The sequence below is a fragment of the Bos indicus genome, chromosome 5 (assembly GCF_029378745.1).
Source record: "Bos indicus isolate NIAB-ARS_2022 breed Sahiwal x Tharparkar chromosome 5, NIAB-ARS_B.indTharparkar_mat_pri_1.0, whole genome shotgun sequence".
Taxonomy (NCBI): Eukaryota; Metazoa; Chordata; class Mammalia; order Artiodactyla; family Bovidae; genus Bos; species Bos indicus.
Window position 1 is genome coordinate 117172682 of NC_091764.1, and position 13821 is coordinate 117186502.

The 13821-nt window shown below is 61.1% G+C and overlaps 1 protein-coding gene across 2 annotated transcripts in view; it reads right to left on the reverse strand.

Annotated features, from left to right (window-relative positions):
• Positions 1-1144: 1144 nt before the first annotated feature.
• CELSR1 (cadherin EGF LAG seven-pass G-type receptor 1) overlaps positions 1145-13821 on the reverse strand; it is a 145957-nt gene continuing 133280 nt past the window's right edge. The window contains exons 25-35 of one of the 2 annotated variants that reach the window (XM_070790585.1): positions 12470-12644; positions 9049-9161; positions 8595-8674; positions 6948-7074; positions 6141-6266; positions 5685-5779; positions 5352-5455; positions 5074-5223; positions 4453-4683; positions 3931-4198; positions 1145-3084 (exon numbers count right to left, since the gene is read on the reverse strand). In XM_070790585.1, coding sequence (XP_070646686.1) covers positions 3075-3084; positions 3931-4198; positions 4453-4683; positions 5074-5223; positions 5352-5455; positions 5685-5779; positions 6141-6266; positions 6948-7074; positions 8595-8674; positions 9049-9161; positions 12470-12644 — 1479 coding nt within the window. In that variant the 3' untranslated portion in view covers positions 1145-3074. Of the gene's footprint in view, positions 3118-3930; positions 4199-4452; positions 4684-5073; positions 5224-5351; positions 5456-5684; positions 5780-6140; positions 6267-6947; positions 7075-8594; positions 8675-9048; positions 9162-12469; positions 12645-13821 lie in introns of both variants that reach the window. The other variant, XM_019959994.2, reaches the window with a different exon arrangement.

The window sequence follows — 13821 nt, forward strand, 5'->3', positions numbered from 1 at the left end:
TCATAACAGAACAGATATTAAAGAAGAAGGAATCAGTGAGCTTGAAAGTGGCTCACTAAGGGGTGGGATGGGAGGGAGTCCCAAGGGGAAAGGGATTTGTATATACTTCTGGCTGATTCATGTTGCTGTATGGCAAAAACCAACATAGCATTATATATATCCTAATTTAAAAAATTTTTAATAGTAAAATGGTAGTTAACATTAATTTGGTTTAAAATAAAAGGTACAATCTATGTATATATGTATATGGTTTTGATTTAGGTTTAGTTGCTTAAGTCATGTCTGACTCTTTGCAACCCCCAGACTGTGCCCTCGGGGCTCCTCTCTCCATGGGATTTTCCAGGCAAAAATACTGGAGTGGGTAGCCATTCCCTTCTCCAGAGGATCTTCCTGACCCAGGGATCGAACCTGAGTCTTCTGCATTGCAGGCAGATTCTTTGCTGATTAAGCCACCGGGGAAGCCCAACTACGTGTGTGTGTGTGTGTGTGTGTGTGTGTGTGTGTGTGTGTGTGTGTGTGTGTGTACATATACCCTTATATATGTTACAGTCAAGTCAAAGTAGTCAAAGTCACTCAGTCGTGTCCGACTCTCGCGACCCCATGGACTGCAGCCCGCAAGGTTCCTCTGTCCATGGGATTCTCCAGGCAAGACTACTGGAGTGGGTTGCCATTTCCCACTCCACATATATGTCATATATATATATATATAGTTTATGTATTTAAATATGCAGGCCAAGTACTCCCAAATCCTCTAGTCTTGGGTCACCCTTCCCTTTGTTATGTAAATAAAATGATTTGAGGCTCCTCTCCCCCCGCAAAAAAGAAAAAGAACACTCATCACTAGAGGTGATCTAACCTGAAACAATGAACACAAATGAACAAAGCCACAGGAACCGTTCGTGTTCACTGGAGTCCCTGCGGGGCTGGAAAGAGAGACTGGGGCGGGAAGATTTTGAAGTGTGAGGTGCAAGAGTCTGGATGAGCAGAAGAACATACAGAAAGTTCTAGAATGGCTCCTGCCCCCCCAGGCTTCTCAGCGTCCTGTTCGTCCTGTTCGTGGTCCCTTCTCCAGGGCTGCCTCAGAACAGGGAGGGAACAGGGGTGCAGAAGTAGGGATGGGGCGAAAGCAGAGCAGAAGTACAAATTCAAAAACATCTTAATTTATTGTAGACTCTTTCCTCATTTGTGTTGCAATTCCAGTGTTCTGAACATTAATAAATACACATTTGTTAAAAAAAAAAAAAACCCTCCAGTGTCTAGTATTTCTCATAAAGTCTTTAAATCACAAAAATAGGTTTACATTTTTCCTGTCTTAATAAAACTGACATTTTTTTTCTCTTTTGGTAACAGTTCTGATCAAATTAAAAACTAAATACATCTCAAGGGACAAAATCCAGTTGTGGAAGAATATGGGATAATATGAAAATGGAGTGTTCAAAGATTCAAAAATATTTCCACTTTCTTTTTTGCTTAGAAAATGCTTCCTCCATGGTAAACATTCGAAGGTACTGTTACTATTGTGCATCTTGAAAAGGCCACTCCCCTGCTAAGGCACATTTATAGTTCATTTTGCTGTGAGGGCTCTGGGATCTCATTTCATTTTCACTTGTGGTCTTAGACCAGTATCAGATAAGCTTTCCTTTACACCACGAACAACACTCGCATTTCCATCAGAACAACACAGTAGACGGACATCTTTGCGTTTTACTCGATTCTCCTCATAGTTTACGGCTTCTCATATTTGGAAGCAGCTGGGCAGATCGTTTATTTGGGCACCGATTAGAGAACAAAAGAAACACTGAAATGAGACGCGTCTGAATGATTCTGGGCCCCGTTCCACAGCCCCTCGGGCCACGCCGCACCAACTGCCCGCAGAGGGGCAGTCCCAGCAGGTCCCCGGTGTGAGTTTCCCAAAAGCAGCCCGGTAACCATTGAGCAGTGTGGCTGTGGCTTTGTCCCTCCGCACAATTGGCCATTCGAAGCAAAGTGAAGTAATTGGTCAGACTCTGGGGGTGAGACCCCCGCCTGCCTGGAGATCCTCGGAGCCTCAAAGAGCTGGAAAACTGGCAGGAAGGAATGTGACATTCTGGAAGACCTCATCCCTCCGCCCAAATCGGGGACGTGTGAACACTCGCAGTCCCGCCGAGAACAGGAGCAGACAGAGGAGCGCCCCACCTGCAGCAGCCCCGGCTGGGAAGGGGGCCAGGGAGGCCCGCGGGGCTGAGGGGGCTGGCCGGCGGGCCCGTCTCAGCCGTGTGCACCCGCGTCCACGCTCAGAAGGGCTCCTGAGTCCTGCCCGGTCCCGGTCCTGTCTTGGAGCGATACCCACATCCAAGCAGGTGGGAGCTGAGGGCAAGCAGCTCAAATTCATCCGGGGCGGCCCCGTGTGACGCCCACGGGCTCCAGGCTCCTGGCTGGAAGCAGCACGGGAACCCCTGTCCAGCTCACACCCTACACACGTCCCATCTCTGCTTTCCTGGGATACCTACTGCTGGTTGCATGCCAGACTCCAGGCTGGAGTCTGCGATCACCGCCACGGATCTCCCAGGGTAGAGTCAGTACAGATGCAAAATATACAGAGGTTTTCGCCTTTTCAAAGTTCCATACAAATATACAAAAGTATCTACACCTTTGCGACAAAGGAAAGGGTTTGCCTTAAGGCACAGGCTGGCTTTGCAGACGGCTGCGGGGCTAGCTGCTGGCCTGGGGCCCTGAGTCCTGGCCAGCCGGCCTGGCGGCTTGTCTCTAGGCGGCTCTCCTGCTGGGCCCAGTCCCGGCCAGGCCAGCACACAGTCTGGGCTCTGTCTGCAGTCTGAGGATTGAGCCGTGCCCGTCTGGGAGTCCGAGCCCCCCCATGGCCTCTGGCACTTGTCACGGGGCCTGAGGGGCCTGGAGCCTCCAGGCCACTCAGGGCTTTGCGTCTGGACCTTCAGTCACGCCAGCTGTGGGGCTGCCCCTGCAGGGACCCCTGCCCTCAGGGCCTGCTCCGCTGACCACGCGGGGGCCCCTGGGGCTCCGAGATCCAGGAGCGCGACCACACGGCACCAAGGCCTGGTGGAGGTGGCGGGCTTGTCTCACGGTTTCCTGATGGTTCAAATTGAAGTTTCGTTACTGCCTCTGCGCGTGGGAAGAAGCCGGCAGGCAGGCAGAGGGTCAGCGAGGACGGCCCTGCCACCCGTGAAGCCAGCAGCGGGGCTGGGTCTGAGGTCGGGCGGGGGTAGAGCCCCCACTTGGGGATAGGGGACGCCCGGAGGCTCCACGGAGGGCAAACTCACGTGTGGGCAGTGACACTCGCAGGCAGGGGAGGGGGCAGGTCGAAACTGCACCCCGCCCACAGGGCCACAGACCCAGGCCCATCTGAGTGTCCTCCACAGAGGCCCACGGAGCGCCACTGACAACCAGACTCCTGCTCTGGGCTTAGGAAGGCCGTTCTGTTAATGTACTAGAAGACCCAGGCCCAGTCTTCCCACCTCCCTGGGCCATCTGGTGAGATGAGCAGACCGGTTCGGAGCTGGAGCCCACTTCCATGCCTCTGTGGCCGGGTGTCCCCCCACCCCCAGCCTCAGTCTCCTCAGCCACGAAATGGGTCAGTAATGACCCCGGGCTGAGGAGACAATGCTTAGTCCCACATGCTCTCACATCCTAGAATGTCAGGGCTGGACAGGACTCAGGGCTGGACAGGACTCGGCTGTGGCTGACTCGGCCCCCAGGATGGGGGTCTGGCCCACCTCCGGCTGGTTCCTCCTGACCCCTGCAGAGCTCCTCTCCTGGGTGGAAGCCCCTCCACGGCCCCCAGGCCTCATCCTGGGCACCCCTGTGCTCAGACCCTGGCCATGGGCCCCTGGACCTGGCGTCCGCCCTCCAGATGCGGAGCAGAGGGGAGGCTGGCCAGGGGCCCCCGCCGCCCCTCCCAAGGCCCAGGCTACTCACTCGGAGCCGGAGCCATGGGCCTGGGCGCTGCCGGCCCGCACGTTCATGTTCATGGCCACCCCGTTGAGGTGCTCCCGGCCAGGCTCCCGGCACGGCGTCTTGACGGTGATGGCACTGTCAGGGGCGCGGAGCCCGTCGCTGGAACCCACGGAGGACGAGCGTGAAGATGCCGGGCTCTGCTCGCACTCGGCCAGCTTCTCCCGCAGCCGCGACTTCAGTGTCTTTTCGGTCAGCGGTGGCGGATAGGTGACTTTGTTTTTCAGGATGCCTGGGTCCGGGGTTGGGGGAGATGGAAGAGGTCACAGCCAGGCTGGCCCTGCCGGATGCTGGGGACGTGGGGGGACTGGGGGAGGGATAGTCACACGGGGCTGCAGGCACGGCCGCTGGTCTCCCCACCTCAGGGCTCCCCTGTGTCCTGCAGGGGAGGGGTGGTCCCTCTCTAGCACCCCGTCCCCGGGGCCCTCTCCCCCAGGAGCAGGGACTCCCCAGCCCCCCGTTTAGGGGAGCCCAGGCCCTTGGCACCTTTTCTCTGCTCAGGGGGCTGGCTGGGCGGCACGGCCGCGGGCCTGGGGCCCCCACTGTCCCGGGCTGGGAGGCGCTCGCTGCAGTGGTTGCCCTGCTCGTCCAGGTGCAGCTCCACGCTGACCTTGGTCTCCACCTTCAGGCGGGGCAGCTCTCCTGGCTCCTCGCTGTCGCTCCCAGCCAGGCTCTCGTCGGGCCAGCCGGCTGGGACATGGTTACCCACGGCGTCCACTGATGCGCAAGACACACCCTCAACGTGTGGCCGCCAGCTCAGCTCATGAGCCCCACCACCTCCCGCTCCTGCTCAGCAGAGCCTGTCCAGAGGGGCGCTGACCCCCAGCCCCCCACCCGCAAGCCCAGGGGGGACATCAAGACCCAGGGAGGGCTGGTCCCAATGCGGGGTCCCCGGCTGCAAGCACCCTGCACCCCCAGCCCCGGGAGCCTCGATTCCCTGAGCGGCGGGGTCGGCTTCACGGAATCCTCGCTAGGGGGGGTCCCATAGCAGGCCTGCTTGTGCTGCCCAGACGGCGAGCAGGGGTCTGTGTTTGCCGCCGCCACAGCTCTGCCCTAGGGCCGGGCGGCCAAGCCTGGGATCTGCGCCGTGGCCTGGGGCTCGCTCACCTTTGGGGGTGCTGTGCACGGGGCCCTGGGCCGGGTCCCATTTGTCCTCAGCCTCGCCCCCGTCGTCCTCGCTGTCAGATGAGCGCGAGGAGGCGTAGGAGCTGCTCTGCTCATCTAGGGAGAGCTCGCTGTCCGAGTCCGAGTCATGGCCTGGGGAGGGGGCAGGTGGGGGGCTTCCTGTCAAGGGCTGAGTGAAGCCACCTGGGTCCAGGCCAGAGGTGGGGGCCTCAGGGCAGCCGGCCCCCGGAAAGGGAGACCACCCACCATGGGACACATACCATGGGGCTTCTTGGCGCTCCTGGGGACAAAGGATGCGTCCGGCTCCCCGTGGCCGCCCCGCGCTGGCCCTGAGGACACGCTGAGTTTCTGGCCCCCTTCGTCCCTGGAGAGGGGAGAGGGTGGGCTCAGCGCCCCTGCGCGGGGAGGGGGGACACGTGACTGGCCACCCAGCCTTGCCCTCACCCAGTGCCCCATGTGTGTGCTAGGGTGGCCCTGCCGGGCCCAACCAACGGGACACATGACGGGGTGGAGGTGACAAAGCTGGCGTTTGCTCTGGGAGCTGTCCCCGCCACCCCGCCCCGCGGCCACAGCAGGGCCCAGTGCGGCCTGACCTGACGGTGCTGTCCAGCGAGGCCGTGGACTCGCCCAGGGCCGTGCGGAACACATCGGGCTCCTCGCCGTACGTGTTGTTGCAGTTGAGGGAGCGCTGCGGGGCGGGGGGCTGGTGAGCGGACGAGCGGAGGCCACCGGGCCGTGGGGGACGGCTGGGTCCCCTCTGCAGGGCTCCACGCAGCAGCCTGCCTGCACCCGCCGGGCGCTGGGCACAGCAGCCTCTCCGCCCCTGGTCGGGACCCCCGCTGGCCTCGGCCTCAGGGGACCAAGGGCCGCGGCGGGACAGACACCGGCCCTGTCAGCCCACTCCTCCCAGGCTGCAGGGAAGGCGGCTGTGCTCCGGTTCAGGCCTGTGACGTCCAAGTGGTGGGGGAGGCGAGACCAAGGAGCTGCATCTGATCTGCGTCCCCTCAAGCCTGGCCCACCCTACCCCGGGGCCCGCGGGCGCCCCCTACCGTCAGCAGGGTGGCCCTCGTGGTGGCCGAGTCGTCGGCGTACGGCTTCTTCCCAGCGAGCACGCCTCTCAGGTGCTTCCGGACCTCCCTGTTGAACACGCAGTGCAGCAGGAGCACCGCCAGGCCCTGCGGGGCGGGGCGGGGTCAGCGCGGCTCGGCCTCGCGGGGAGACACCCGGCTGCGGCCACCCCCGCGTGCCTGCCTGCCCAGAGACCGCGCGGAGCCCAGCAGGGCCCACACCTGGCCGCCCTGCCCTGCCCTGGGCGCTTCCGATTTCTCCAGGAGGGGCCTGGTAAGGGCAAGCAGCCTGCCGCCAGGTGCCTGGAGGACCATCCCCTCCTGGGCCCCAGCCCTCGGGGCATCTGGGCCCCCAATGTCGCATCATCAGTCAGGGTCTGGGGAAGCCCTCGATGTGGGCTGTAAATGGTCAGCACTCTCAGGACACAGCGGGGTCTACACCCCGCTGGCTGGGACAGCGTGAAGCCTGTTCCAGCTGAGCAGACCACTGTGTCCTGACAGACACAGCGGGCCGTGGACCGGGGTCCCTGGGGCGGGGGGCTGCGAGCAGAGCTGCGTTTGCAGCAGCAGGCTCGTCTTTGGCGGCAGGACCACGACGAGGCGTTTCCGTAGCCCCGCACACACCGCGGTGACACCGGCCAGACAGCCGCGGCGTGGTCCCGTGTGTCCGGAGAGCCAGGACGCAGTCTGGATGGCAGGTCAAGGGTCTCCCCGGGGGGCAGGAAGCAGCACGGGTGAGCCCTGACCGCCCCAGGGCCGGCCCCGCAGGGTCACTCCCCGGCCGCCCACCTGTAAGCAGCTGAAGACGGCGAAGAGGTAGTGGAAGGCGAGCGCGTCTCCGTTCACAGCCAGCAGCCCCAGCAGCCAGGTGGCGCTGATGAGCAGCAGCAGCAGAAAGGCGGTCCTCAGGAGGGCGCTGGGGGCGGGGCAACGGCTGAGTGTCGGGCATGCCCCGCCCCTCCGCCATCACCCGCCCCCCCACCCCGTTCCTTCCCACCACCTCTCCAAGCATCTACCACGGGGCTCACAGGGGAAAAGGCAGGTGGAGCTTAGCGGGGAGGTGAAACGCAGGCGAGGACTTAACCAGCAAAGGGGAAGGTCTTTTCACTGGAAAATGCCCTGATGCTGGGAAAGACTGAAGGCGGGAGGAGAAGGGGACGACAGAGGATGAGACGGTTGGACGGCATCACTGACTCGATGCACATGAGTTTGGGTAAACTCCGAGAGTTGGTGATGGACAGGGAGGCCTGGAATGCTGTGGTCCATGGGATTGCAAAGAATCAGACACAACTGAGCAACTGAACTGAAATGAGGTAATCAAGAAGCTGGGGGCCAAGATAGGGGACGGGCCGTGTCCACAGTGACGTGGAGAGCCTGGTGCACAGGCCTGGGAGTTTCCGTGGACCCGGAGGAGGTGAGGGGCAAGAAGAGGGGTGTCAGGCTCCCCGTGCAGGCTACTTGCTAGGGCTCCCCGCTCCCTGCCTCCATCTCCCCAGCTGTCAGGGGGCTGGCGATGTGCACCCCTCATGGGGTCGTTGGGGTGGCGGGACCATGTGCATTAAGGTGAGTTAAGTACTTGGAAAGGTGCATGTGCGTAGTGGAGGAGGTGGAGGGTGGTGGAGCCGATGACCAGGCTGCCCTGTGTCCCCTGCCCGGGGTCTCCACCCCTCCACAGCCATTTCAGACTCTGCTCTTCCGGGGGTGTGTGGACAGGAGCCTCCTGTTGCCTCGAAGCTCCTCCTCACACACCATCCCGTTCCTGGCCCCAGCTTGGGTCGCCTGGCCCAGTGGTCACCCCTGCTCTGACCATTTCGTGGCTCCTGGGCCCCACGCTGTGCTCTCAGCTGCTGCCCTGCCTCCCCAAGGCTGTTCTGTAGGTCCCCCGCCCTGGTCCAGCCCCCAAACGCTGGAGGCACCCTCTCTGCGGGGCCCCCACTCTCGCTGTGCTGCACATCCTCTCCTCTCGCTGGGCGAGTACCTCCCCTCCTGCGGCACCAACATCACCATCATCACCACGGCCTGGAATGTCCCACCCCGCCCCCACTCCAGGCACCTCCCCCATCTGCTGTCACTGTCCCCCCCGCCCCCACCCGGGCGTCACCGCTCACCCGTCTCCCTTCGGGGACTCTGCCACCAAGCCCCGTGTGTCCTGCACCCCGAAAACCTCTGGGGTCCAGTGCACCCCTCCCTGGTCCAGGCTGCCATCCTGGCCCCCCTCCCCAGGCCCGCCGGGCTCAGCCCAGACACGGCCACACTCAGCCGCCCGCTCCCCACTGCAGCCCGCCGAGCCCCACTGCTGTGACCCCCTGACCTGGCCCGGAAAAGCCAGCAGCTGACCCGCTGGGTGACGGGCACGTTTACAGGCTCTGCCCGGCAGGGGTCTCAGAAGGGGCTGGGTCCAGTCCCGCCCACTGCCTGGGTATAGCACCAACTTACACGACCCGTTTTCTTTCATAATAATGGCGCTTCCTCTGGCAGGAAACCTTTGCAGACAGGACAAAAATGACTGTGTTGACCTGAAAAAAAAACAACAGAAAATCCCAAAGTCAGGTGGCAGCCTCACGGTACTGTCACAACACACCTTCACAACCCAAAGGCTTCTGAGGGTCTTCAGCCCTCATCTCGGGGGGGTGTGCCCCTGAGATGAGCCCTCAGGGCCCAGGAGCCTGCTGGGGGCGGACGCTGAGTGGTCTGAGTGAATGTGGATGTGGACCAAAGCCTGGAATCCACGGGTCTGAGGACGCAGCTGCATCACCGGGAGGTCAGCCCCTCCAGTCCCGTCCAGATGGCCAGTGGAGCCGGTAACCCATGGGCTCTCAACACCACTCAACTCACGCGAGGGGCACCCAGCCTCCCACACCTCTGAGGATCAGGGGTTCTGAGCACTCACAACTATCACGGTCCCGATGGGCCCCGCGAAGCTCCAGATCAAGGTGTCTCGAAGGGACAGCCAGCAGAAGTCCGGGTTTCCGTAGCCCTGCGGGTCCAGGCCCACCGCAAGTCCTGGACAACAGGCAGGGGACGAGTGAGGGCCGTCCCGATGAGGGGTGGCCCACACCTGGGGTGTCCCCAGCCCCCCAGGCAGGACCCTCCGCCCTGGAAGGCTCAGAGGAACCAGGCTGCGGGGCTGGGGGCGTGTGTCCTCAGGGCCCAGCACGTGGGAGACATGATGGGAGCACGGCTGGCCGGGGACTGACCCGAGGCTGGGCCGGGCTGGAGCGGGGTCCACGTGGGCCGGAGTGTGGCCGGAACCATGCCTCGTTCCAGCCGAGGTCCCGGGAACCACCTTAAGTTCTTTGGCAAGAGGCTTAGGCGTTAAAAAAAGGAAAGCACCCAAAACTGTTCTTAAAGCGAGTTAGAAACATGAACGGTCTGAACTGAGACTCCAGCGCCTCCTTAGAGGAGCAGCGTTTCTGCACTGGTGGTGCCCCTGCCCAGATCGGGGTCTACCGGGAGAGGGTGTGAGGCAAAAGGGCACTGAGAGCAGCCTCTCTCCCCGTGGGCAGTCCTCGTCCTCGGAGGGACAGGCTGCCTGTGCAGGACGGCCTCCTGCTGGCTCCTTCGCAGCACACCTTGGGCCAGCCTGGGGCCAACAGCGCCCGTGATGTTAGCCGGGGCTCGGCGCCTCCGGCTCGCAGGTGAGGACGGCCCCACTTGGAGTGACCACGTGGACCCAGCTCGAGTCCGCCGGCACAGAAGCCCTTTGTGGGGGCTCGAGTTTCTCCTACGAAGGTCCCAAGTGTCCCAGTAGGGGCTCGGCGTGGCCTCAGCCCCGTGAACTCCCACGTGGCTGCCTTGGAGCAGCCTGAATGGTGTTCCTGAATCTCTGAATGTGGCCTTATGTAGAAATACAGTCTTGGCAGATGGAAGTGTGCTGGAGATCTAAGATGAGGTCATCCTGGATTTAGGGTGGGCCCTTGGAGAAGGCAGTGGCAACCCACTCCAGTACTTTTGCCTGGAATATCCCATGGACGGAGGAGCCTGGTAGGCTGCAGTCCACGGGGTCACGAAGAGTCGGACACGACTGAGCGACTTCACTTTCACTTTTCACTTTCATGCATTGGAGAAGGAAATGCCAACCCACTCCAGTGTTCCTGCCTGGAGAATCCCAGGGGCAGCAGAGCCTGGTGGGCTGCCGTCTATGGGGTTGCACAGAGTCGGACACGACTGAAGCGACTTTGCAGCAGCAGCAGCTCCACCCAATGACTGGTGTTCTCAGAAGGAGATGGAGGTCTGGACACAGACATGGGGGAGGAGAGACGGGAGGGACGCAGCCACAAGGCCAGGCTGCCGCAGCCAGGGGACCAGAGGGGCAGACTACTCCCAGGGCCTCCGAAAGAGAGCATCCTGCCTACCCCTTGATCTGTACTCTGGCCTCCAGGCCTGTGAGAGAAGAAGCTTCTGTTTGTCTTTTAAGCCCCTCAGTGTGTGATACTTTGTCTCAGAAGCCCTGAAGTGGGAACACCTGTGCTTAAACCTCAGCCCACGCTGGCCAGGACATCGGCTCCTGAGCGTGGCCCTGGGGCTGCCCATCGGACTGGGGCTCATCTACAGGTGGGACATCTGTGCACGCAGTGAACTCCATTCCCATCACAAATACTACTACGGCCCCAGGCCACGCATGACCGGCCACGGGGTACATTACAGACCAGAAGCCACACTCTAAGTTTACTGGGGGCACAGAAAAGTGTGAGTCACTCAGCTGTGTCTAACTCTTTGCGACCCCATGGACTGTAGCCCGCCAGGCTCCTCTGTCCATGGGATTCTCCAGGCAAGAGTACTGCAGTGGGGTGCCATGCCCTCCTCCAGGGTATCTTCTCAACTTAGGGATTGAACCTGGTCTTCTGCATTGCGGGCAGATTCTTTACTGTCTGAGCCACCAGGGAAGCCTGGAAAACCAGATGGCAAACTTTAACTCTTCGCTTTGTAAAATAAGCAAATTGGCAAATAATTCCGACCTGACTTCTTCACTCCTCTTCATAGAATTTAATGTAAATAAAATCTGACATTCTGGTCTCTGAGGTTAATTTGCTAATTAAAAAAAAAAAACAAGTAATAATTGAGGCTCTGAGCAGATTGGAGATGAAATTCAAGATGAGGTGAGTGTCCTGAGTGTCCAAGCAGGACCAGGTCTTGGCTTCAGGGTTTCAGTAGATGGGCAGTGGGGGCCCCTGAAACCAGCCGCTCTGAGCCCTTGTTCTTCCCAGTCTTTGGGGCTCAGAGACCACCTGACTCAGCACCTTTCTCCTGAGCTGACCAGAGACATGCAGCATGGTGTGTCTGCCAGGGTCACTCTCTGGGTCAAGAGGGGTGGCTGCCAGCACAGGAGGCCCCACTGCCCCCCCCAGCAGCCCTGGACAGAGGTGACAGTGGTCACTCAGGGTCCCTGGGAGCCCAGGGAGAGGGCTCACAACAGGAGAGCCCATTGCCCAGACTGTCCGGGCAGGAGCAGGGCAGGAGAGAGCAGAGCAGAGCAGTTGGAGATGCTGCCGTGGCAACCAGGGGGCACGATGACTGGCCCTGGCTCTGACCCCAGGGTGGCTGCCGGACAGAGGCCCGGGGCAGCAACTGCCCCTTCTCCCACTGCCCCAGCCTCAGACTCCCTGTCTGGATCCCTAGAACCCAGGTGCTGAGAGGAGAGAGGGTGCCGCTCACCTGTTGTGATACCAGTGGGGATCTTTCCCCACAGGAAGCAAACTTTGACTTCCTGATGTTTAGAGAAAAGTGTGCTGAGCAAGTGCCACTGCTCTGTTCGTTCATTAACTCCTTCTTCCATCCACCCGCCCACTGATCCAACCACTCATCTACCCATCCATCCATCCATCCTAACCATTCATCCATCCATCCACTCATCTCTCCACCCACTGATCCAACCACTCATCTACCTATCCATCCATCCATCCATCCATCCATCCATCCATCCATCCTACCCACCCATCCATCCACCCATCCATCCATCCACTCACCAACCTGTCCACCCACCCATCTGTCCGTCATTCACCATCCATCCACCCACCCATCTGTCCGTCGTTCACCATCCATCCACTCACCCATCTGTCCACAAAGCGGCAGACGTGGGAGTTTTTGTCTGTTAGGTGCCAGAAAGAACCCTGAATGGCCTGAACCCAGCCCTCAGTGTGCTCACACCTGACAGGGACACTGAGTGATCACACTCCTGTGAGCAGATGTGGGTGCTAGGTGCCCAGGACGAGGCCAGAGAGCTCCCCTGCCAGCACCTGGGGGCACTGACGTGGGTTCCTGCGATGTCCCGCGGGTCCCTGGCCGGGCGTGGCCGCTCTGCGCATGCTCACCTGTGACGATGGCCGGGATGCCCCAGCCCACCACGTAGTAGAAGCGCATGGGCCCCGCGTCGATGTTGCGCACCTCGGTCAGCATGCGGTAGACGTGCAGGCTTTCCACGAAGGTCCAGGCGAAGGTGCTCATGTAGACGTAGTGCAGGAGGATGGCGATCACCGTGCACAGGAACTGCGGGAGAGGCAGCGGCTGAGTGCGGCCCTCCCCCTGCACGGTGGGCTGACGCGGCTTGGGACGGGGGTGGGGGCGCCTGGGGGCGGGGCGGGCTGGAGGGAGTGGCGGTGGGGTGAGGACCAGACCGCATGGGGCCGAGAGGGGCTGGGGTGGGGTCCTGGGGAGGGACCAAATCCGGCACGCTGCAAACAAGAGGGCACGCAGGTCTGAGAAAGGAAAGCAGCTCAGTCGTTTTCCCTGATTGACCCAAGTGCAGCTGAGCGCCAAGTGCCAGCGTCTCAGGCTCCCCACGCGGAACAGAGCACAGGGAGTAGGTGCCTGGGGCCCCAGGACACCCGTCCCCCAGCCGAGGTCAGCGCCACGAGTGAGCCTAACCCGGGGTGATGGGTGCACTCAGCCTCGAGAGATTTAGAAGCTAGAAATCTGTATTTTCACCTCATGGCTCCAAATGTTTTAATGTTGCCATTTCATTTAACACTAAAAAATACGTATCATGGAGACAGCTCAGGCTGTGGCCCCGATGGTGAGCGTGGCCTTCATCCACCACTCGGGCTCTGCTGCAGGTCTCCGCAGTCCAGCTGCGGCCGGTGAGATGGAGCCTCAGCCCTGTGACCACGCCATCAAATAAGAAAAAAATCACCGTGCCTGTGCTGATTTATCGGGGCCTCTGCCTCCCACGGAAGAAAGCAGGGTGGGCAGCGTTTGTCATGTTTCTGTCCCCGGCTGGTGGGGCCGAGTGTCGGGAAGAGAAAGTCAACCTCCATAGTCGAGGCTCAGCTTTCCGGCCTCTGGGGGCCTTGGCAACCAGCCCGAGTCCCTGGACACCGAAGGTGGGGCGAGAACAGGAGGAAGATAGTGTTGGGGGGGCGGGACTGGGGACACTGTGGGATCGGGGCGTCCAGCCTGAGGCCAGGTGCCCAGGGACGGAACTTCAAGACCTCTGCCTTGGCCCAGAGCAGCCTCACCCGTCCTGCTGGGGGGAGGCTGGCTGCCCGGTCCGGGAACCCAAGGCCCAGCGGCTGGGCAGGCTTCCCTCCAGGTCCCAGGAGGCTGGACTGGCAGGAGAGCAGAGGAAGGACAGATGGGGGGGAGGAGGAGAAAGTCCCTGGTCACCCCTGCGGGGTACCACAGACCCCTGTGGAGCCACACCCTCTGTAGAGCCACGCCCCTCGGA